At 42.4% G+C, this 24,347-nt stretch overlaps 1 protein-coding gene across 3 annotated transcripts in view; it reads left to right on the top strand.

Moving 5' to 3' along the window:
- The first annotated feature begins 349 nt into the window (after positions 1 to 349).
- The window catches only part of Vstm5 (V-set and transmembrane domain containing 5), a 42,105-nt gene continuing 18,107 nt past the window's right edge, over positions 350 to 24,347 (top strand). For 2 of the 3 annotated variants that reach the window (XR_004517457.1, XM_010633669.3), the window contains exon 1: positions 352 to 847. Coding sequence is in view for 2 of the 3 variants with exons in the window: in XM_010633669.3 (XP_010631971.1) it covers positions 754 to 847 (94 nt within the window). In the remaining variant the exon portion in view is untranslated. Of the gene's footprint in view, positions 848 to 24,347 lie in introns of all 3 variants that reach the window. The other variant, XM_019208894.2, reaches the window with a different exon arrangement.

Here is a 24,347-nt window from a genome sequence, read left to right as displayed (position 1 = left end):
GCCCCTATAGCACTCCAGGTCTTGCTTGTCAAATGCAATGTACATACCACAGCACAGTTGCTGGTTTTTCCCCAGCCTCCACTCCTTACCAAGATTTCTAAAGAAGTGACCATATTAGCTTTGTATCTCAGCACTTAACATAGTGCCCAGCTTCATCCCACCAGTATTCTCTGAGAGTAGAGGCTACATGTACCACGCCTTATGGCACTATGTAACTGTGCAGTGGACATTTCCTGGATGGATGGATGCTATCACTGACCAGTGGCTCCACCCTGATCAGCCTAAGTCTCCCCTCATACCAGCCTGTCATTTCACTCCTTTAAGAGGCTTTCCTTCAATGGAGCCATCAGATAGTCCTTTTCCAACCTCAGCCACTGCTAGTACTCGCCCTCCTCCTGCCACCCAGCATCCAGCTGATTCTTAAATCAATAGCAGTGAAGTGGATGTGAACATCAGGAGACTACTCATTATTTGCCACTATATGAATGTGTGCTTTCTCATTCCTCCCATACCTTTCCATATTCTCTCTCTCTCTCTCTCTCTCTCTCTCTCTCTCTCTCTCTCTCCCCCCCCCTTCTTTTCTCCCTCCCTTCTTAGGAACTGGTTCAACCAGAGTACAACCCACTCATCTGCAGCTGGCCCTGGAGAACCTGAGGAGCTATAAGAGCAGCAGCTGGGCTCCAGGAGCTGCAGCGGCGTGGCGAGCATCCGTTCAGGAGTCCATGCGAGGCCGGCGCCAGCCAGGATTCGCCTATGAGGCCTCCGCCGCCGCCCGGAGGAAGGAAGATCTGCGGCATTTCCCTGGGGCTCCTCACCTTGTGCCTGGCTGCAGCCCTGAGTCCGCAGAGTAAGCGCAGGGCGGGGCGGGGGTTCCCGCGGCTGCTGGGGGCACCTTGTCCGGGGGAAGCCCGGGCTGAGGCGCCGCGCTGCTTCCTTGCCGGCTGGGCTGGGCTGGGCTGGGCCAACCGTGGCTCCCTCGCCCGCAGTTATCAGAGCTGGAAGTTGGCCTGGAGATAGCCGCTCCCTTCCGGCGGCTGTCTCCTTTACGACGTTTTAAATTTCTTTTTCCTGGAATAGGCAGACGCCAGAACGCAAGGAAGGGCGCACCCTGTCTTCTACTATGGGGGCTTTTCCACCCGTCCGTGCTCTTCCTGGGTCATCAGGGCTCTGTGCCGGCCTCTGCGAACATTCAGACAAATCGCAGGGGCCTGGTCCAGAGGGATAGGGTCCTGGGGCTTGGGTTGGCATTGGCGCGAGAAAAGGTCCGCACAAAGCATTCAGTAGATCGCGGTGGGCGGGCCGGCCCTAGTAGCCTGACAAGCCTGGAAGTATTGTCCATCCTTCAATCCCCCCCCCCGGGGGGAAACAGATTGATAACGCTGCTTTACTTTCTAATTTCATCAATATAATTATTCCCACTTTACAGTTTACTCAACTGAGGTTTAGAGAGGACGAGGGCAGGACCACTGCAGGGGCCAGCATGTATGTGTTCACAATTGCTCCGACCTTATCATCTGCACAACTTTATAAAATGAGTGTTACTCTTAGCTTTGTTTCACAACAAAACTGAAGCAGGGAAAGGCTGTGTTACTTGCACAAGGCTACCGGGTAATCAGTGGTGAAAGCAGGCCTCACACTCGACTTTTGCAATCCTGTGTTCACACTCTGGACTTTGACACTTCTCTGGCTGCAGGTTGCAAATCCCAGAGCCCCACTGAGAGTGGGATGAGGCATTGTGGTAGTTACTTTCTCATGGCTAGGACGCATACCTGACTCCCACAACTTAAAGGAGGAAAAATTTATTTCGGTTCAATGTGCAGAGGTTTCTGTCGATGGCTGGTTGGCTCTAAGGAAGGGCAGCATGGCCAGGAGGCATGGTGCAGGGAGAGATCAAGAGATCCAGGGAGCAGGGAGGGAGATAGACATTCCAGGCCACGCCCCCGGTGACGCACCTCTTCCAACCAGGCTTCAGCTCCCAACATCACATTTAGCTATAAACTTATCCATCAGTGAACTAATCCACTAGTGAGTATCACACCCCTGTGATCCAGTCACCTCCCAAAAGCCCCATCTATGAATGTGTAAGGTTTTCTGGGAACATCTGCATTCAAACCGTAATAGACAGCGTCCTCTGACAGCTGTGGAGTAAGAAGTAGCTAGTTGTTAGTCCAGGAGGTGGATGAGTGCCTGGCTTTGCAGTAGCTTTTTCTACTGTTTTTCAAGCCCCATTAATTATTTCCAATCACCATTCCTCCACATCTATACAAAGACCAGCCATCCACTCCTGCACCTTCTCCCTGCAGGAAGTGGGCCATAGTGGGCACTGAGGATACCCAGGTTCACAGTTTTGTCCTCAAGAAGCTTACGCTCTCATGGGGGTACTGACAAGCAAACACAAGTGCTAGGCTCTTAAGAGTGCTGAGGCTCAGAACTCAGACTTGTGAAACCATAGCTACACCTACATGGACTTAACCTATTGCTAGGAGCAACCCAATTAGCAGAGGGACTGTAAAGTGTCTCAGACAGAACAGGACATATAAAATCTGATGAAAAAAATCAAAGTTTGTAATTACCCATTGGCTCCTGCAGAGCTATAAATGCTAGGAGGACAAGCACTCTCTTTTCACTCTGTCTCTAGCACTTAGCCAGTGCAGCAGGAGATACCCCTTCAAAGATGTTGGAATATGCGTATGTGCCTGGATGTGGTCTGTGCTTTAGGCCAGCCTTAATGGTGTAGAGAGCGCCTCCTTCCTATTCCCAGCTCCCTTCTTCCTCTGACTCCTCAGCTTGTGTCCAAGTCTCTGTTTCAGAAAGTCTGATATGCATAATTTATACTTCAGTCTGTGTTAAAGCATTCCCAGAAATACAGGCACAGACTTAGCAAGACCCTGTCTCAAAAATAAAAATATTAAAAAAGGGCTGGGGATATAGCTCAGTGTGAAGACCCTGGGTTCAATCCTTGGTACTGTGAAAAAAATTTTTTAAATAAATAAGTAAAAGAAGGAAGAAGAGGAGGAGGAGGAGTAAGAGGAGGAGGTCTCCTTCCCTCTCCCCTGTGAGAACACAGCACAGTTTAGCAAGCTAGGAAGAGAACCTGCACTAAAAAAAATGAATGTGTTGGCACCTTTACCTTGCTCCACCCAGCCACCAAAACTGTAGGAAATAATATCTGTTGTTAAAGTCACCCCATTTATTTTGTTATAGTAGCCCCGAGTAAGTCAAAAATTGGTGCTGAGAAGTGGGGTACCACTCCAGTTAATACAGAATACTGTGGAAGTGGCTTTGGAACTGGGCAATGGGTAGAGATTGGAGGAGCTTTGAGGTGCAGGCCAGGAATATGGATGCTAACTAAATACAGTTCCCATGAGGTCTCACATAGGAAATGAGGAGCGTGCTATTGGCAATGGAGAAAAACAGTCCTTGTTATAAAGGAAAATTGTTTTGTGTTCTAGTGCTTTGTAGAAAGTAGAACTTGCAAGTGATGAAATTGGAGATTTCTAAGCAAAATGTCAAAGAAGAGATTAGGTTCCTTTTGGGGTGGAGCAAAGGATTCTTAAGCAATAAAGAAATCAGAATTTAAAGATTTGGAAAATTCTAGCCTGATCATCTTTCGAAAACATAAAAAAACAGGTTCAGAAGAGAACTGCAACATTGTGGCAAATAGCCATTTGATAAAATTAGTGTAGGTGAGAACTAATCAGCCACTCCAGCAGAAAAACTGCCAATTTGGACAAAAGGGATTGGCGTCAGTTCAAGATGGAGACAGAATGTGGATTCTTAGATCAGGACTGAACCACAGGGCTATTCAGCAGTAAACATGCACTAATTGATCTTTTTTTTTTTTCAGCTTTAATTGATTTTATTGGTACATTTTAGGGATACAGTACAGTTACATTCATTGTTGGGAATTTGTACCTCTACATGACAGGTCTTGGTTCTCATTTTTTCCCCTTGTCCCTGCCCTCCCTTCACCCCCTCCTCCCCTCCCCATCTACAAACACTTTATTTCCATCTTTTCATTATCTTACATTTTTTTCTTTTCCCTTATTACACTTCCCCTACCCATCCCACCTTCCCTACACCTTTAGCTCCTTTCTTCCCCTTTCTAAATGTCAGTAATCTTATTAGGATCTTCTGTATTATTGCAGATTATTCACACCAGAGAGACTATTCGGTATTTTCACATGTATGCCTTATTTATTTCACTTAGGAGGCACTAATTGATCTTATCTCAACACAATCACTTTTGATTCAGAGAGCATCAGGGCTGCCTCCCCAGTCCATGGGAGAGCATGGGAGAAGGGCACTGCTTCAGTTTCAGTTGGACCAGCATCTGGGTTGAGCCCCTGGGGAAACAGGACCACCCAGCAGAACTTCAGATTTGGGACTTACTTTGAACCCGTCATTCCTTTCTTCCTTCCGATTTCCCCCTCTTGGGATGGGAATGTCTAGCATAGGCTTGTCTCTCCACTGTGTTTTAGAAGCACATAACTTTTGTAGTTTCCTAGGTTCATAGCTGGAGAGCAATTTGCCTGAGGACAGAGTTATACATGGCATTTCACCCATATCTAGTTTAGATGATATCTAGATGAGGCTTCAGACTTTAGAGTTGGTGCTAGAACAAGTTAAGACTTTTGGAGCTATTGGAATGGAATGAGAGTATTCTGCATGCAAGAAGGGAATGAATCTTTAGTGCCAGCAACAGAAATTTGTGAACAGACTGTTTCTGTTCCCATATAAGTTCATACGTGGAAGCCATAACCTCCAATGTGAAGTTATTCAGAGGTGAGGACTCTGGGATGTGACTGAGTTGAGATGAGGTCAGTAGGTAAGTCTTCCTCGGTGGGATTAGTGTCCTGTTTGTAAGAAGAGGAAAAGATCAGAACTCACCTTTTCTCCTCTGTATGAGGCCATCACAAGAAGAAGACAGTCTGCAAGCCAAGAAAAGGGCCTTTGCCTCACCGACAACCAAAGCCTCATACTAGTCACCAGATGCTGTCAGTCCCATAGCACGTGTTTACTGAGCACCTCCTTTGCTACATTGGGTGGGCCTTGATGAAGGACAAGCAGATGAAGGGTAGTCTCACTTTTGTTTCTTTCTTTCTTTTTTTTTTTTTTTTTTTTTTTTTTTTTTTTTTTTTTTTTGGATACAGGGGATCGAACTCAGGACCTCGTGCTTGTGAGGCAGGTGTGGAAACACTGAGCTAAATCCCTGGCCCTAGGCTCACTTTTCATTGTTCTTTCAGATTCATAGAAAAGTTCTACATACATACACTTGTACCAACTGGGAAAAAGTGTCTTTTCAGTGTTTTTTGTTGTTGTTGTTTTGTTCTGTTAATGCAGAGCTGGGTGTAGTGGTGCACATCTGTAACTCCAACACTTGGGAGACTGAGGCCATGAGTTCAATGCCAGCCTAGACACATAGTGAGATCTTGTCTCAAGAAAAACAAATGAAAAATAAAATCATGCTATATTTATTATTCACCAACTTAGCTTTTACACTGATTGTTTGTTTACACTATCAATGTTGATAAGCAGGGGTTTAGGGTAGTCCTTTTGTCTGATAGTCATATAAACATGCTACTTTTTTCCTACCCAGTCCCTTCCTGATGAACATTAATATTTTCAGCTTTTAGCCTTCTCTTGGGGGAGAGACAAGCCCCTAACACAGTGACATGTGCATTGTTAGTGCCTTCCCTGTGTGATGTACGTATCACTATCTCCCTGGCTGACAAGCATCCCAAACACACACCCCTTTTCCACAAAAGAAAGAAAGAAAAGAAAATACTTATGGAAATAAATTTAAGCTATCAAGGGAGAAATGGAGTCAGCCAGAAAATCACCCTGATTTCTTTATTCCTGATCTCCAAGAGTCTTTCTAAGTATATTTTCTGCTGGTCGGGGAGAGGCACTGGTACCCAGAGACTTGTTCTCCCTTATCTCCAGGGCCTAAGGACAGGCAAACACTTCATTCTGTGCAAGACAGTTTCTTCTGAAATATTCTAATGTATCTAAAGTCAGCATGCATGTTACAAATCAGTAGCTTCTTTGTAAACACTTCTGGTCTGGATTGACGTCCAATCCTTGGGGAGAACCTGTGTATTGCTTCTGCCAGTCACTGGAGGCACCCTACCTGGGGATTCAGGAAAGGCTTCCTAGTGGCAGTGAGCACGAGTCTCAAAAGATGAGTAAATGTACACAGTCACACAGGATGGAGAAGAGAATTGCAAACATATAGCAGGTGCTCAAAAAATAGACATGCTGCCTCTCCGCAAGCTTGGTATGGTCTGGGATTTAGCTCAGTAGTTTCACCACCTGCCCTGCAAGCACAAGGTCCTGAGTTTGATCCCTGGTACGAAAAAAAAAAGCAGAAGAAGGAAGAGGAGGAAGAGGAGGAGGAGGAGAAGGAGAGGAAGGAGAAGAGGGAGAAGGAGAAGAAGAAGGAGAAGGAGAAGGAGAAGGAGAAGAAGAAGCATTCAGTTGGTGCTTAGCTGATCACTCTGATACTGGCCCCCACCATCTTTGCACTTAGGATCCAACTCTTGCACCTAGATTTTCTGATGGGATTGGGGTAGCAAAGTACAGTGTATCATCATTTTTCAGTGATGGAGATGTATCCTGAGAAATGTATTATTAGCATTATTAACTGATTTCATTGTTGTGCAAACATCGAAGAGTGTGCTTACATAAGCCAGCTATGGTGTTACTAGGTGATATAGTCATGAGACCACCATTGTATAGACAGTCCACAGTTATGTGGCACATATCCAGCCAAAATTAGAGAGAGAATGTTATATTCACAGTTGGAAAACATCCTTCTCCCATAATTGATTTTCTTAGTCAGTAGGCATCAGTCAGTCCTGTGGGAAAAGGGGAAATGACACACAGGATTGTAAAGGGGGCACAGAATATTCCTTGCCCACATTTCTTGCCAGCTAAGGAAGCATGCTGGCCTTTCTCCTTGTTGAGTCACACTTTGGGGATGCAGCTCAGGCCAGAGCAGCCCTGCTGTGGAAAATACCCAGCCTGCAGGAGAAAAGGGCCTGGGCAACCAGACCTGCTTCCAGTCCCACTGCTGCCCATCAAGTTCATATATGTGATGTCACCCTTTTTCCCTGAATGCAAGAAGAGTGAAGGAGCTTAGTGGTTCTCAACAAAGGCAGCAACTGGGGAGCTTGAAAGCTGTCCCTGTAGACCAAGTGAATTAGCATCTCTGAGGGAAGCACCCAAGCACTGAGTTGTTTTGCTTTCAAGCTCCTCAGATGGTTTCAACATGTGGCCATGCAGAGCACTACAGGTCTAGACCAGGTCCCCTCCTAGGTCTGGCCCCAGGGGAACAGCTTGTCGAGAAGTAGGCACATGTGTCCCCTATTTTGTTCTCAAAACACCCACCATCATGTCATAGCATCTTGCTTATAAGCTTTGTTGTTGTTGTTTTGTTTTGTTTTTGGTACTGAGGATTGTACTTGGGACCTTGCTGTTGTGAGGCAGGTGGCAGCACCACTGAGCTAAATCCCCAGCCTGCTCATAAACTTTTTAATCTGTAGGTTTCTCCTGACAAACATGCAAAGACTTCCCCACCAGGCTTAGAGCAGGAGACAAGGCTGCTTTACTTTGAAGTTTTGTCCAGGTCAGTGGTTCTGAGCACTTACCGTGCCTTGGACAGCATGCCACGAGCTTGGGCTACATAGGAAGCCAGTGCACTAGAGCTTCGTGGAGCTCCGGGCACAGTCAGATCCCAAGCAGATGATATGACATTGGATGCCTTGGGACAGTGAAAGAGAGACAGCTCAGTTTGGAATGGGGAGTAACTTGTTGAAGAGGAAGCCCTGAAGGCAAAGTAGAAAGTGCTCAGGTGAGCTGGGAGAGAGTCCAGTACAGGGCCATCCTGAGGCACATCCTACCTCTGGGCCAGGAGGAGAGATTGTTCTTTAGTTAAACTGGACTGCATGCTCCAATATCTCATTTCCCCTTTGTTTACAGGACTGCCAGTGCCTTCCCAGCCTAGCAAATCAGTTATGGAAAAAGCCATTTTCCAACCTTGAATTTACCAATCCCAACCTTCCTCCCACTCCTTCAGCTAGCTAAGTGACACGCTCAAAACACATCCCCATTGTTAAGTGTTGATGACTATACTTTCCTACTCCAACCCCATTTTCCAGGGAAAACCCAGGTTCAAGGAGTCTAGAGTCCTGCGTGCCCAAGCCATGGGCCTGGTGTGAGTGTGATCTCTGTGTGACATCAGCTAAGTTTCCAGTGGGTACCTACTGGGGCAGCACCTCCTCCTCTTCTCTTATTTAGCACATCCAGACCCTACCAGGGCCCCAGTGGAATCTCTTAACTCATGTCCACTTCTTCATATTCAATCTAGAAGTTGTCCAGCACTTAAGAGAATGGAGCTTGGAAAAGTCTTAAATCTTGGGCAGAAGCTGCTGGAATAGTTCCTCTGATAGACCTTGCACTAGTACCTAAGGAAGAGAGAGAAATGGGTCTCTGGGCACCAGGCACTGGTAAGGGGGCAGTTGCAGTTATTTTCTTATTGTTGAAGCACCCAACATCCACAAGTTAAAATAGGAGGTTTATTTTGGCTCATGTTCAGTCCATGGTTGGATGGCTCCAAAGAGGAAACTGTGGTGGAGAGCATGGCAGAGGAAAAGCTGCTTAGCTTATTGCAGCTGGTAAACAGGGAGTCAGGGGAGTCAGAGGAAAAGCTGGGGAGGGAGGTAAATTCTTCAGGTCATGCCTACTGTGCTCCACCTCTTCCGACATGATCCCATCTTCTAACAGCAGGCCAGCTATACCACCTTCATAAATGGTCACTGTTCAAAAGCCCTGCCTATGATCACATGCAGGCCTTGAAGGGACAGCTAGACATAAAGCATAACAGGTGAAGCTCCTCTGACCATCTGCCCCTGTACACTAACATCAGACCCTATCTCTGGCTCACTGTAGAGGTGGATAAATGACTTTTGGAAGCCATTATCTAAAAGCGGAACACTAGACCTGTTCTTTCCTTTCCCCATCAGCTAACACTTCTCCATTCACTGGGGGTGAGATTTCAGGGATTCTTGAAACAGAACTTGTTCATTTAGGTCAGCTACCTAGTCAATTCAATAGCCACTGCTTAAATGAGCACACTTCTGTGTGCTGGTGATGCAGACGTAAGTACAATGGGGTACCCACTGCCTCTTCTAGCAGGGGAGATGGGCCCATCTCACATGAGTGCCACACAGCTATGAACCGTGCTGGAGGGTCCTCATGGAGCAGTGGACATGACATTTATGATGTGTCATGCAAAGTGAGCGGGGACCTGGAAATAGAGAGTGTGATGTGAGCTAAGGTAGAAGGGATGGGGTCCCATTGGGGAGTAGCCAGTGAGTAAGGAAGAATCACAGAAAAAGATGATGGAAAAGAAATTTAGGACCTAATTATTGAGATCTTTTAGAGCTAGATAAGATACAGCTAAATGTATAATTTAAGAAGACTGCTAATAACTTCCAGCCGACGAAAAAGAAGAAAAGTCTGAATCTCCTGAATTTGTCAATAAGTCTTACAAGAGCATAGTAGCTATTTGTTGAGCTCTTTCTTGGTGTCAGGCACTGCTGTGATTCATCTTCACAGTAATCCTACAAAGAGATTCTTAGTCCTGATTTTATAAGGAAACTGAGCATCAAAGGTGTTGAGAGACTTGCCTAAAGCATGCATTCACCCAGCAGATGTTCATGGAGAGCCCAAGTTGCCAAGCACTGTGTGAGGCTCTGGGGATCCCCTGGTGACCAAAAGAGACGAGTTCTTGTGTTCTCAGAGCTGACAGTTAATCTAGGAGAATAAACTATTAATCAAGAGTTATTACAACATAGAGGAGGCAGTGTGTTGATGAAGAGGAATGGAGAGTGATGAAACACAGAAGGAGGACTCTTTACTTGGTTCTGAGGGATCAGGAAAGGATTCCCAGAAGCATGACTACTTAAACTAAGACCTAAAGGATGAAGATAAACTGACCCTTTTGTTTCTTTGGAGGAGCATGTGCTGTAGTCTGGGGTATCCAGTCGTGCATGTTTGTTATCCTCCTCTTCTTAATACCTTCAGGCATCCAATAAATTCCTTCCAAAATAATTATTGGTGATCACACCACCTCATTTCTCCCTCTGTCCTCTAGTTTCACACATTTACTATAAAGGTGCCTGAGAAGGACGTAGTCCAGTTCTTCAGGCTGGCCAGTGTCCCGGGCCAGACACTGTCCTACAGCCCACCTTTGCAGAAGGCAGTGCAGCTGGCTCCCCATCGCCCAGGGCTGAGCAGAACAAGGCAGTCACAGCTGTCATGCCTGACTTCCTTGGCATGTGATGGAAAGTGCAGCAGTGACTTTACCATACACCGTGGTCTTTGGTAAAGAGTACAGTTTTCCAGAAAGTGTGGCTCTTATTTGTGGTAGGATATTTCTTTATGTAATTTCTTTTCTTTTTTAATTTAGTTTATTGGTACATTTTAGGTATACAGTAGCTTTACATTCATTATTGTGATCTTGTACCTTTACATGACAGGTCTTGGTTCTCATTTTTCCCCTTGTCCCTGCCCTCCCTTCACACCCTCCTCTCCTCCCCATTTACAAATACTTTATTTCCATCTTTTCATTTTCTCACATTTTTTTCTTTATGTAATTTCACAGGGAGAAATTTTAGGTCACCCAATCTCTTGCTACACTTCCAGAAGAGACTTTGGGAACCAAAGAGCAGGTTTACAGTGCTAATCTAATCCTGTTGGGCTGTGATAATAAAATCTCTCAGACTGGGTCATTTCAAATAACATAAAATTACCAGGGGTGATAGTGAGTGCCTATAGTCCCAGCTCCATAGGAAGCTGTGTCAGGAAGATTGCTTGAGCCCAGAAGTTTGAGATCAGCCTGGGCAACATAGCAAGACATAAACAAATAGAAAACAGGATTTATTACTCCCAGTTCTGGGGGCTGGGAAGTCCAAGATCGAGGTGTCAGCAGATGCAGTCAGTGTACAGAGATAGCACCTTCTGTATCCTCACAAGAGTTTGCACAAACATCTTTTTTAGGACACTGGTGGAACTTCATGACTTAGTCACTTCCCCAAGGCCCACCTCATAATATGGCCACATTGGTCAATAGATTCCAACATATGAGTTCTGAAGAAATACCAACATTTAGAATTCATCCCAGTTCTATGCCTACTACGTGACTCAGATTGAAGAACCAGGCTCTTCCACCTGATCTTCAAATCCCAGTGTCAGATGCACTGCTACAATCCCTCCTGCTTCTGTTTACACACCCTGGGGGATAAGGAGCCCACTACCTCTGTAAGCAGCTCAGTGCAACCTGCAAAGGATTCTCACTAATGATAGCTAATATTTTTAAGCGATCACAAAGTGCTAGCAACTGATGAGCTCTTTACTGTAATTGTCTCATTTAAATTGTATTCTGCTGCAGAAGGTGGGCATAGCACAGTTATACTGTCTTTATGCCAGAGGTATTGGAACTGGGGCTGAGAGAGATTAACTGATTTATATGAGTCATGCAGTTGTTACTGAAAGAGCATAAATCTGACTCCAAAATCCATTATACACACACTGCCTCAATTCTGCTCACCAGAACCCATCTCCTTTCCATTTTTATCCATTGGCCTTTATTCTGGCAATCATCTGGAGTTCCAGTTTTTCTCTCCTCCAAGATGAGTTATTCTACATCACAGATGGTCCCCTGCCCAGCAAAAGTGATGTTAGCAGTATTGGAGCAGGAAAGGCCTGGGCTTTCAGAATCCTGAGCACATCCTCGGTGCCCTCTTTGTCGTAAGATCTTGCAGGATTGTTACTCCCAAAATTCTAAAAGTATGGCTTAGGAACTAGCAGCAGCATCACCCAGATACTTGTTAGAAATTCAAACTCTTAGCTGGGCATGGCAGCACACACCTGTAATCCCAGCACGCTGGGCAGCTGAGGCAGAAGGATTGCAAGTTCAAGCTTGGCCCAGCCAACCCAGTGACTTAGTGAGACTTAGCGAGACTCTATCTCAAAGAGGGATGTAGCTCAGTGGGAAGGCACTGGCTTCAATCACAGTAACACACATACACAGAGCCACACACACAGTACCACACACACACACGCGCACACACACACACACACACACACACACACACACACACACACACACACACACACACACACACACACACACACACACACACACACACACACACACACACACACACACACACACACACACACACACAGATAACAGACATTCAGACAGACAGATGAATTCAAACTCTTGGACCTTACCTCAGACCTACTGAATGTGGGGACAGACCCCACAATCTGGGATTTAAGAAGCCTTTCAGATGATTTTGGTGAGGCTACATTGCAAGAACAACTGCAGTATAGAACTAGAGAGGAAGGGGGCAAATGGAATTTCTTAGCTGGTCTCTTCTGCCTCCTAGGTCCCAAAGGATAATCCCTATAAATAGGACCAACGAGAATGAGTAAAGTTTGATGGACACCAGAAAGAGTCCACTTCTCCCAAATGTCTCCTTGAAAGGGCTATTAAGAGTGTGAGCATCTCATATTCCTCCAGCATACACTCCTTTGGCTTTACAGTTTGTTAAAGTGCTCCCTGTGAAGGACTTGTACTAAATGCTCTTCAGCTGCTAACATCTCCATGAAGTTTAGATTAGTGTTTATAAATCTTGGCTGTACACTGGAATCACATAGGCAGTTTTAAAAAAAATCACAGAGGCCTTGGTCCCACCCTCAAAGGTTCTGAATTTATCAGTCCAGGGTAGTTTCTTTTAAAGTTTCCCCAAGTGAACTGGGCAAGGTGATGCACACCTGTAATCCCAGTACTCTGGGAGCCTGAGTCATGAGGAATGCAAGTTCTAGCCCAGCCGGGGCAGCTTAGCAACTTAGTGAGACTATCTCAAAATTAAAAATTAAAAAAGGTTGGAGATGTATGTAGCTCAGTGCAAAGGCCTTGGGTTCAATTCCCAGTACTGGGGGAAAAAATTACCCTAGGTGGCCTAATGTTCAATCAAGTCTGAAAACAACTTTATTAGCTGATTTGATTCTTTCCAAACGGAAAATTAAAAATCTGAACACAATTACCTCTGGAAACAAATGCCATAGAAGGGCATTTAGGGTAGAAGTGTATTTAGCTGCTTGGGCTGCTGTAACACATTACTCCAACTGGATAACTCAAACAACAAATTTATTGTCTGATATTTCTGAAGGAAACCTGAGATCAAGATATGGGCAAGGCTGCTTCCTTCTGGGGGCTGAAAAGAAGACTGTGTTCCAGGCTTCTCCCTAGCTTCTCATCGTTTCTGGCAATCTTGAGCATTCTTTGGCTTATGGACATAACACCTTTTATCTGCTTTCATCTTCACATGGCATTCTTTCTGTATACGTCTGTTTCCAGATTGAAATCCTACCTTTTAGAATAACACTAGTCATTGCATTATAAGAGTCCACCTTAATGACCTCATTTTAACTTGGTTACCTCTGTAAAGATCTCATCTCTGAATAAGAAACATAAGCATTCTGAATACTGGTTAGGACCTAGTCTTTCTATTTTTTATTTTATTTTATTTTTGGTGGTGATGGTGGTGAGGGGAGACACAATTTAAATGGAAACAGGTAGATAAAATGGGTGGGAACCATGGGTAGAAGCAGGTTTGGTAAGACCATGCCCTACCTACATTCCATCTACACCTGTAGGCTGTAGCTCCCACACAGGCTTTACTAGGTCCCTGATCACTCCACTGTACAACTTCCTCAAACTAGTACTATTGTACTACATTAACTTTTTTTTTTTTTAATTTGCCATTTTAATTCACCTTACTCTGTGTCAGACTGGCTGCCCTTAACAACCTTGCAAAGATCCCTGGTTACAAGTGAGAAAACGGTGCCTCAGAGAAGTTAAAGGAATATGTGCAGTTACCCAGCCAGAGCATGTGCAGCTAAAATAGAACCTGTGTGCTTCCACTGTATAAGAATCAACTGCCAAAGGTGGAAGGTGCCTGGAGACAAAGGGGGGTGAACAGAACTCAGAATTGCACAGAATGCAATTTAATGAAACAGGAGGTAGGGGGGTTATATGCTAAGTTGGACCAGTATGGCCCAAGGCCAACTGGAATGTATATGGGCTTTCTAAAAAGAAAAACATAACAAAACTACAGTGTCAAATATCAGTTTTGAAACAATATGGGTATCAGTGTTCAGCACAAAACACTTGACTAATTGTCGTGACAACTTTGTTTATCCTATAAGGTTTGGAATGCATGCCAGGGTCACCAGGGAAAGATAGCTGTTATAACCAAGCTGGTTGTATCAAATCAAGTTGAATCCTCACACTGGGGACTTCTGGATCTACTATGTTTTCTGTGGCTTCCCTAACTGTCATCCTGTTCTCCTCAGTCACCCACAGCTCCCACCAGTAGATCCCTCACTTTCACCTCCATCCCAACTGCCCTGAACCATGTATGCCATGAACACAGGATAAAAGGAGAGCTGACCTCTCATGCAGTCTGCTAAATTTCTGCTTAAGAATTCCTGCCTACAACTTACTGTTTATTTAGTGGTGTGTGGAGGGAATGTCATGCTAGGTGTTTGACCTTTATGCATTCATTTTTACTCTTTCTAAGATACTGACCTTTGAGGCAGGCATACTATTTTTGTTTTAGAGAAGAGGAACACAGAGGCTCTGTGACTTTGGGATAACTTGGCCATATTAACAAAAGACAGGTTGGTATTTGAACCCATGTCAGCTTGGTCACTTCCTTTGAAGAGTTTGTTTCCATGGTAGGATTCCTTGGAATTATTTCTACACATGATTCTCACCTGCCAGAAATTCAAGAACTGGGCACTGTGTACATGAGAGTACATGTGGCAACATGGGTTTGTATGTATGTGTTATAGGGCAGTTTAGTCAAAGTGGTGAATTGTACTTCAGTTGTATTGGTTAAAAATTTGATTCCTTTAAATTTTGCTTATGCTTGAATATGTAGTACTTGCAAACAGTCCAAATTCAAAATATATGTGATTAAAAGTCTTGTCTGTTGAGGGGTGTGGTGACATACACCATGCCTATGATCCTCGCACTTGAGAGGTCAAGGCAGAAGGATCAGGACCTCAAAACCAATCTGGACTACATAGTGAGACCCAGTCTTAAAAAAAGGTCTTATGTTCCAACTACCTAGAACATCCCCTTACCCCTTGGAGTCAGAGGTGTTACCAGAGTCTTCTATATCCTGAGATATTCAAGGCATGCTTTTAATTTACCTTTGAAGATGTTGATTTTGAGGTGACTATGAACTATCAAGTTCAAATATCCCTGTTTGTGACATACTTTGTCAAATGTGACTGACATTTTCCCATGTGAACAATTTAGCACTCAGACCCAATCCAACGATGTTCTGTGTATTTATATGGGTAAGTGTATATCTGTATGTGTACTTGTGTGTGTTTACACACATATAATTACTTTGTTCAAATAGAAGTGTTCTGTACAAATTGTTCTCCTCTGTGCTTTTCTCCATTATATTTAAGAACATCTAATGTCAACATTCGTAGAGATACTCCATTCTTTTTAATGTCTTTGTAGTATTCCAAAGTATGATTACCGATAATTTATTTAACCTGTCACGTAGTAGTCAGCTTATGAATTGTCTCCAGTCTTTTGTTACTGCAATTGACTATGCTATGTTTCATGACAACACTTACATGAATATATTTGCATTTATATGCCCATAGTATCTGTAGATAAATTACTAAAAGTGGAATTTCTGGGTCAAAAGGTAAGTGTTATCTATATGTTTATAGCTTTTGCCATATTGCACTCTAAGCAGGTTACACCCATTTATAATCATTGAAGTAATGTTTGCATATAACTTCTGCACACTCCTGACAATATAATGTTATCACACTTACTCATCTTTGCCAGTCTGATAGTGGCCAAGTCATTCAACTTTCCCACCCTGGGCTGGGCTGGACTGTGATACTAGTCTGATGCTTACCAGGTGTTGCTGAAGGAAATTATGCCTATTGATATTTTGGATTGATTTTTTTTCTGGTTGGGGCATGAATTCTGAAATCTGATGAAGGGGAGCAGCCAAATAGCCTCCACCTAAACCTGTCTCTGACCATGGCATTTTATTGGGCTTGGGTGACATTGGGTTGTCACCAGTGTGAGGCTGAGAGATTCTGGGAGCTGATTTAAGGAATTCAGCCCATGCTTTGGTAGTAAGTTTTCTGACTCTCGCTACAGAAAAATAATTTTCAGGATGTGTCAGTAAGAGACCTGAGAAGGTTTTATTAGAGATTCATTATTCGCTGAAGAGCAGACAACAGACACTCAGAGAAATAAGATGCATTATAGTTTGGAACTGGGAACATTTATATTTTACTTGAGTGAGTAGAAAGCCTGGGAAAAAGTGCTCCCCCACAACTCCAAAAGAATACTAGCCCTTCCACAGACATGGGCAGCTTTTGCTTTCAGGTAATTTAAACATTCTCTGAGTTCTCTCAGCCTTCTCCTTTATCTTAGGGTCAGGCTCCTGTTTCTTACTTTCTCAATTTAGCCAAATTTTGGACTTTTTGTGGAGTCTGATAGGAGAGATATCTAACTCAAACCAAAGGAATGTTGGTTCAAAAATGGCACAAGTTGGACAGGGATATGGGTATTTTAGTTGCTTCTTAGAACTGTACCTTTGTCCTCTAAGTTGTTTGGCTCTCAGCACATTTGGGGCTGAGAACAGGTCCTGCCAGCACCTCCCTTAGCAGAAGCGGGTTCCCCTCAATTCAACACAGGTCCCTCTTCCTGGTCTCTACAAATTAGCAACAGCTTCACAGGCAGGGGACACATATCCTCATTTGTTCATGTATGAGAGTATATTTGAACTCCTACAAATTCCAGGCCCTGTGCTGGGTGATGGGAAATCTGAGATACATGGAGCACAGGTTTTCTGAGCAAGATCTCATTGTGTAGGGGAGACCCACCCGACACATGTGCTCTTTCTCCTCCTCCTCATCTCCTGGAGGCCAGCAGGTACCACCCAGTAATCTCAGACACCACCATGCCAAGTGCTTCAGGTCCTTCCTGGCAGTTTGGGGCCAGCTGTTATTTGTCCCAAAGGACAGGTTCCTGTGGTGGCCCAGTGTGGTCCATGTGATATGTGTAACTGGTGATAAAATGGACTCTGCCAGATAGTTCTTCCAGTTTAGATCATGCATAATAGCTCTGTTTGAACATCCTTCTGGATCCTTGCCACCTGAGATGTGGTGCTTCCAGCAGTCTCCAGCTTGTTCTCGCTGTGCACCTCCACCCCCTGAGCTGTCGCCCCACATTTCTGTATTCACCAAGTCCCCAACCTGAGACTCCTTCAGATTCCTGGACCTCCATTTGGGTTCACTGTTCTCATCTGGGATTGTCTTTCCTTCCTTTTAAAATCATATTCTTTATGCCTCAGTTTAAATGTGCTCTTCCCCTTCCCCCAATTCCTTCCAACTTCCTGGCTCATTAGAAAGTGAAAAGTGCCTAGACTTGGAATCAGCAGCTGATTACTGTGACATTGGACCAATGATTTAACCTCAGGGAACTTTGATTCCCTTTACTGATAAAATGGACATAGCAATAAACTTTCCCTAGGCAGCACCCAAAGGATCAGTGCCCCACTGTTGAAAGGGCATGATGAGTTGAGGAATAGTGGGAGGGCCCCATTCAGATGGGGGTATGTGGATGCTGACCCTTGAGATGTATTAGGAAGCTAGGCAGTGAAAGGAGACTGGTTTCCCTACCTCTGCTTACCTAAAGTTGGCCTCCTCTGCATATGCCCTACCAAGCACCCTGGGGCATCTCACATATCGGCTCTTATGTGCTTTGGGGCTTCTCTCCATTCTTCAACATTTCTTTGTTGAGTTTCAGGGTCATCAACTTTTCTGGTTTTCCCAGGACTGTCCAGACCGTAGCAATTGAACAATCCCTAAGTCCTGGGCAACCTGGCACAGTTGGCCATCTTGTGGCCATTGACACAGGGCTGATAGGAAAAGGTGAATGGTGAGCCTGCAGCTTTAGTATGACCACAAAGTGCTGTGTGCTTGCTCCTTTGTCTGTTGCTGGGCCTTGGATGTGTCATTTCACTTGTCCTCAGGGGAAAACTGAGGTCCTCCAGGCCTCCAGGTGGGGATGTCCCAGTGTAGAAGCTATGTGTATCCCACCCACATGAGGTGTCTCTGCTGCACCCAACTACTACCTGAAATGATCCTCTTGTGATGTAACACATCCTGCCAAAACCCTACTCCAACACTTTTCTGATGAAGACTCCTGAACTCTAAGCTTTGTGAATTCCCTGTTCACCCCTTAAAGGCTTGATCACAATGACTATGAGAATAATGCTTATTTCCTGGTTCTTAGCTGTGTCTGTTGATCACATTTGCTGGATAAGTGATTTTTCCAGATCAGTGATGCAAAACTGAATTGTCCTAATTAAGGTGTGTGCTGTGGTTTGGATAAGTGTCCCCCAAAGGCATGTGTGTTAGCCTGTGATGCTGGTGGGAAGTGGAGGAACCTTTCATTGTCATCAAACAGCATTTACTTTTGTGATTTCAGGAAATATATCTTCTGTTTTATGTAACTGCTTTTTTAAAAAAGCTGACAGGAACAATGTATGAAGTTTATTTTTAAGAAAACGAATAAGTACACCCTGAGTGTTCTATTCCACCCTTTTACTCAGTTTCTCCTTCCGAGTACTTTTACTACTTTTTCTCCACAGCTCTCTGATTAGTTCCCAGAGAATCTCATGAGCTCTTGAGAATCAAGTTTTCAGGAAGCTCTGTGGCTGCAGTTCTAGTGACTTCTGCTCTGCTAAAATAATCAAGTTCTGTAACTAACTTGTTCTTTGAAGGAGTCATCCCGTCTCTCAGGAGGTGGCTTTGCCTTTCAGATCATTCTCTTTTGTGGATCTTTCTTCTTTTCTTTCTTACTTAACTTTCTCCTTCCTTCTTTTTTTTTTAATTCAGCATTGGAGATTGAAACCAGGAGCTTGCACTTGCTATACAAATATCTATGAATGAATCACATCCCCAGCCATTTTATTTTTTATTTTGAGTCAGTGTCTTAACAAAATGAACAAGCTGCCTTGAACTTTAAACTTTCTGTGGAGCTGGGATTACCACACCCAATTATAGATTTATTTTGCAGTTTAGTAACACAATAGATATCTTTCCTTGTCCATACATTGTTTTTTAATAGCCCTATGAATTTAACCCAGGGCCTGCATTAGGCATGTGTTCTCTTACTGAGCCTTGTATATGTTAGGCATGTACTCTCACTGAGCTATATACCCACCCAGGCACAAATCTCACTCCTTTTTTTTTTTTTTTTGTACAAATCTTATTCTTATTTATGGGTGTAAGTAAAATCTGATGTATTAAGCCAACTTTCTTGGAAAGAACATTTGAGGAGATCTAATTATTGATCTAGCAATTAGTTTTTTTCTACACTTATTCCAGAATGATTTTGGCATAGGATGAAGAAGCATGGTAGCCAGTATTTGTTGTTGGTTGATTTCTTGATAGCAGCCATTCTTTCTGGGGTAAGGTAAAATCTCAGTGTTGTTTTCATCTGCATTTCTCAAGGGACCAGTAATGTGGAACATTTTTTCATATATTTATTTGCTGCTTTTACTTCTTTGTCTGAGAAATGTCTGTTCAATTCAGATGCCCATTTTTGAATTGGGTCTTTGTATTTGATTTTTGTGAGTTGTTTATATATTCTAGATAATAGTCCTTTCTCTGGGAAGTAGCTGGTAAAAAAATTTTTCCCACATTGTCTGTTGTCTCGTAGCTCTGTTACTGGTTTCTCTTGAACTGCAAAAACCTTTTAATATAATGAGATCCCAATTGTTGATTCTTTGTACAAGTTCTTCTGCTGCTGAGGATTTGTTCATAAAGTCTCACATGCCAATGTCTTTGAGAGTTCTAATTTGCTTTCCAGTTAAGTTTAGTGTTTCTGTTTTCATATTTGGATCTTTAATTGACTTGGATTTTAGTTTAGCACATGGTGAAAGATAGGGATCTAGTTTTGATCTTTGGAAAGTTGGAAGCCAATTTTCCCAACATCATTTATTAAAGAATCTATCTTTCCTCCATTGAGGATCATTTGGCTCCTTTGTCAAAGATGAGGTAGCTGAGTATGTCTGGTGTTGTTTCTGCATCTTCTAATCTATTCCATTGCTCCCTGGGTCTGTTTCTTTGCCAGTACATGTTGTTTTTATCACAGCGGCTTTGTACTATAGTTTCAAGTTAGGAATTGTAATACCCCCCTGCCATGTCTCTGTTGTCTAGAATGGTTTTTGCTATTCTAGGTCTCTTTTGGTTCCAAATTAATTTTTGGATTGTTTTCTCTAGTTCTGTGAAATATACTGTTGGTATTTCAATTGGGATTGCATTGAATCTGTATAACTGTTTTGGAAGTATGACCATTTTTACTATGTTGATTCTTCCTATCCAGGAGCAAGGGATTTCTTTCCATCTTCTTATATCCTCTTCAAAATCTCTTTTTTCAGAATGCTATAATTTTCAGAGTAGAGGTCTTTTGTCTCCTTCATTAGATTGATTCGAAGATATTTCACTTTTTTTCTGCTGTTGTGAAAGGAACTGTTTCCCTAATCTCTCTCAGTGAGTCTGTTATTTGTGTAGAAGAAGGCTTTTGATTTTTGAGTGTTAACCTTGTATTCCACTACTCTACTGAATCTGTCAATTAAGTCTAGCAGTCTTTTGGCAGAGTTTTTTGGGTCTTCTATGTACAGTATCATATCATCAGCAAATAGTGACAGTTTAACTTCTTCCTTTCCTGTATTTATTCCTTTTATTTCTTTCTCTTGTCTAATTGCTATGGCTAATGTTTCTAGAACTATATTGAACAGGAGTGGTGATAGTGAACATCCTTGTCTTGTTCCTGATTTTAGTGTGAAGGTTTTTAGTTTTTGATCATTTAGAATGATATTGGCTGTTGGTTTTTCATAGACAGCCTTTATCAGGATGCAATAAATACCATCTATTCCAATTTTCTGTAGGTTTTTTTTTTACTTCTTTTTTTTTAATTTATTAATTTTATTGAGTTTATTGGTACATCTTAGGGATACAGTACAGTTACATTCATTGTTGGGATCATGTACCTCTACATGGGAAGTCTTGATTCTCATTTTTTCCCCTTACCTCTGCCCTCACCTCACCCCCTCCTCCCCTCCCCATCTACAAACACTTTATTTTCATCTTTTCATTCTCTCACATTTTTTTCTTTTCCCTTTTTGTTCTTCCCCTACCCATCACACCTTCCCTGCACCTTTAGCTCCTTTCTTCCCATTTCTAAATGTCTAATGTAATCTTATTAGATTCTTATGCATTGTTGCACATTATTCACACTAGGGAAACTATTTGGTATTTACACATGTGTGACTTATTTATTTCACTTAGGAGTATATCTTCAATATGTATCCATTTTCCTATGAATGAATCTATTCTCTCGTTCTTTATGGCTGAGTAATATTCCATTTTATAGAAAAACCACAACTTCTTTATCCAGTTTCCAACGGATGGGCAAATAGGCTGTTTCCAAGATTTAGCTATTACAAACTGTGCCGCTATAAACATGGGTGAACATACTTCTCTGTGATATGATTCTTTTAGTTCCCTTGGAAAGGTACCCAGCAGAGGGATGGCTGGGTCAAATGGAACCTCCAGTCCAAGCTCTTTGAGGTATCTCCATATTGATTTCCATAGTGGTTGCACTAGTCTGCACTCCCACCAACAATGGAGAAGGGTTCCTTTCTCCCCACAACCCAGCCAACATTTGTTATTGTGTGATTTCTTGATAGCAGCCATTCTTTGTGGGGTGAGGTGGAATCTCAGTGTTGTTTTCATCTGCATCTCTCTAATGACCAGTGATGTGGAACATTTTTTCATATATTTTCTTGCTGCTTTCACTTCTTTGTATGAGAAATGTCTGTTCATTTCGGATGCCCATTTTTGGATCGGGTCTTTATATTTGGGGGGACTGATTGTTTTGAGTTCTTTATATATCCTTGATAATAGTCCTTTGTCTGAGGTACAGCTGGTAAAAATTTTTTCCCACATTGTAGATTGTCTCTTAGTTCTGCTAATGGTTTCTTTTGAAGTACAGAAGCTTTTTCGTAAGATGAGATCCCAGTTGTTGATTCTATCTGTTAGTTCCCGTGCTACTGAGGATTTGTTCACAAAGTCTTTTCCTATACCAATGTCTTCCAGAGTTCTGCCTAACTTACTTTCCAGCAAGTTTAATGTTTCTGTTTTAATATTTAGATCTTTAATCCATTTGGATTTTAATTTAGTGCATGGCGAAAGATAAGGGTCTAATTTTAATCTGTGACAGGTTGATATCCAGTTTTTCCAACACCATTTATTAAAGAGGCTATCTTTCCTCCACTGAGGATGGTGAGCTCCTTTGTCGAAGATGAGGTAGCTGAGTACATCTGCATTTGTTTTTGTGTCTTCCAGTCTGTTCCATTGATCCTCAGGCCTATTTCTTTGCCAGTACCATGCTGATTTTATCACAGTGGCTTTGTAGTATAGTTTCAAATTGGGAATTGTTACACCTGGTGCCATGTGACTGTTGCCTATAATGGCTTTTGCTATTCTAGGTCTCTTGTGGTTCCAAATGAATTTTTGGATTCTTTTTTCTAGTTCTGTGAAATATAGTGTTGGAATTTCAATTGGCATTGCATTGAATGTATATAGCAGTTTCGGTAGTATGGCCATTTTCACTATGTTGATTCTTCCTACCCAGGAGCAGGGGATATCTTTCCATTTTTTGATATCCTCCTCAATTTCTTTATTCAGAGTGCTGTAGTTTTCAGTGTAGAGATGTTTTGTTTCTTTTGTTAGATTGATTCCTAGATACTTCATTTTTTTGGATGCTATTGTAAAAGGAATTTTTTCCCTTATTTCTCTTTCTGTCTGTCTGTTATTTGTGTATAGAAAGGCTATTGATTTTTGGGTATTCACCTTGTATCCAGATACTTTACTGAATCTGTCAATTAAGTCTAGAAGTTTTTTGGTGGAGTTTTTTGGATCTTCAATGTAGAGTATCATATCATCAGCAAATAATGATAGTTTAACTTCTTCCTTTCCTATCTTTATTGCTTTAATTTCTTTCTCTTGTCTAATTGCTGTGGCTAATGTTTCCAGAACTATATTGAAGAGAAGTGGCGATAGTGGGCATCCTTGTCTTGTTCCTGATTTTAACATGAAGGTTTTCAGTTTTTGGCCATTCAATATGATGTTGGCTGATGGTTTTTCATAAATAGCCTTTATTAAATTGAGGTATAGACCATCTATTCCAATTTTTTGCAGGGTTTTTATCATGAATGGGTGTTGAATTTTATCAAATGCTTTTTCTGCATCTATTGAGAGGATCATATGGTTTTTGTCCTTGACTTTGTTAATATAATGTATTACATTCACTGACTTTCGTATGTTGAACCACCCTTGCATCTCTGGAATAAATCCGACTTGGTCATGATGGATGATCTTCTTAATAATCCTCTGTATTCTGTTTGCTAGTATCTTATTAAGGATTTTTGCATCTATATTCATTAAGGAGATTGGTCTGTAGTTCTCCTTTTTGGTTGTATCTTTCCCTGGTTTGGGAATCAGAGTGATACTTGCTTCCAGGAATGAATTTAGGAGTATAGCTTCCCTTTCAATTTCACTGAAAAGTTTGAAGAGTAATAGTATCAGTTCTTCTCTAAATGTCTTGTAAAATTCAGCAGTGAATCCATCAGGGCCTGGGCTTTTCTTTGTTGGTAAGTTTTTAATTACATTTTCAATTTCACTGATTGTGATTGGGGTGTTTAAAATGTTTTTATCTTCTTCGTTCAACTTTGGTAATTCATAAGTATCTCGAAATCTGTTCATTTCTTCTGTGTTTTCCATTTTATTAGAGTACAGGTTCTCAAAGTAGGTGTTCATGATCCTCTGGATTTCTTTCGGATCTGTTGTGACTTCGCCTTTTTCATTCCTAATTGCATGGATCTGAGCCTTTTCTTTCCTTTTTTTGATAAGGTTAGCTAAGGGTTTATCAATTTTATTTATTCTTTCAAAAAACCAGCTTTTTGTTTCGTTTATTTTTTGTATCATTTTCTTAATTTCAATTGCATTGATTTCTGCTGTAATCTTTGTAATTTCCTCTCTCGTTCGAGCTTTGGGTTTTTCTTGCTCTTGTTTTTCTAGGAGTCTAAGTTTCATCGTTAAGTTGTTTATTTGAGCCCGCTCTGTTTTCCTAGTGTGGGCATTCA

This window comes from Fukomys damarensis, unplaced genomic scaffold, assembly GCF_012274545.1.
Source record: "Fukomys damarensis isolate Sample0158 unplaced genomic scaffold, DMR_v1.0_HiC HiC_scaffold_16, whole genome shotgun sequence".
NCBI classification, from domain to species: Eukaryota; Metazoa; Chordata; class Mammalia; order Rodentia; family Bathyergidae; genus Fukomys; species Fukomys damarensis.
Note: the sequence above shows the minus strand (reverse complement) of the source record. Positions and strands in the feature narration are given on the sequence as shown.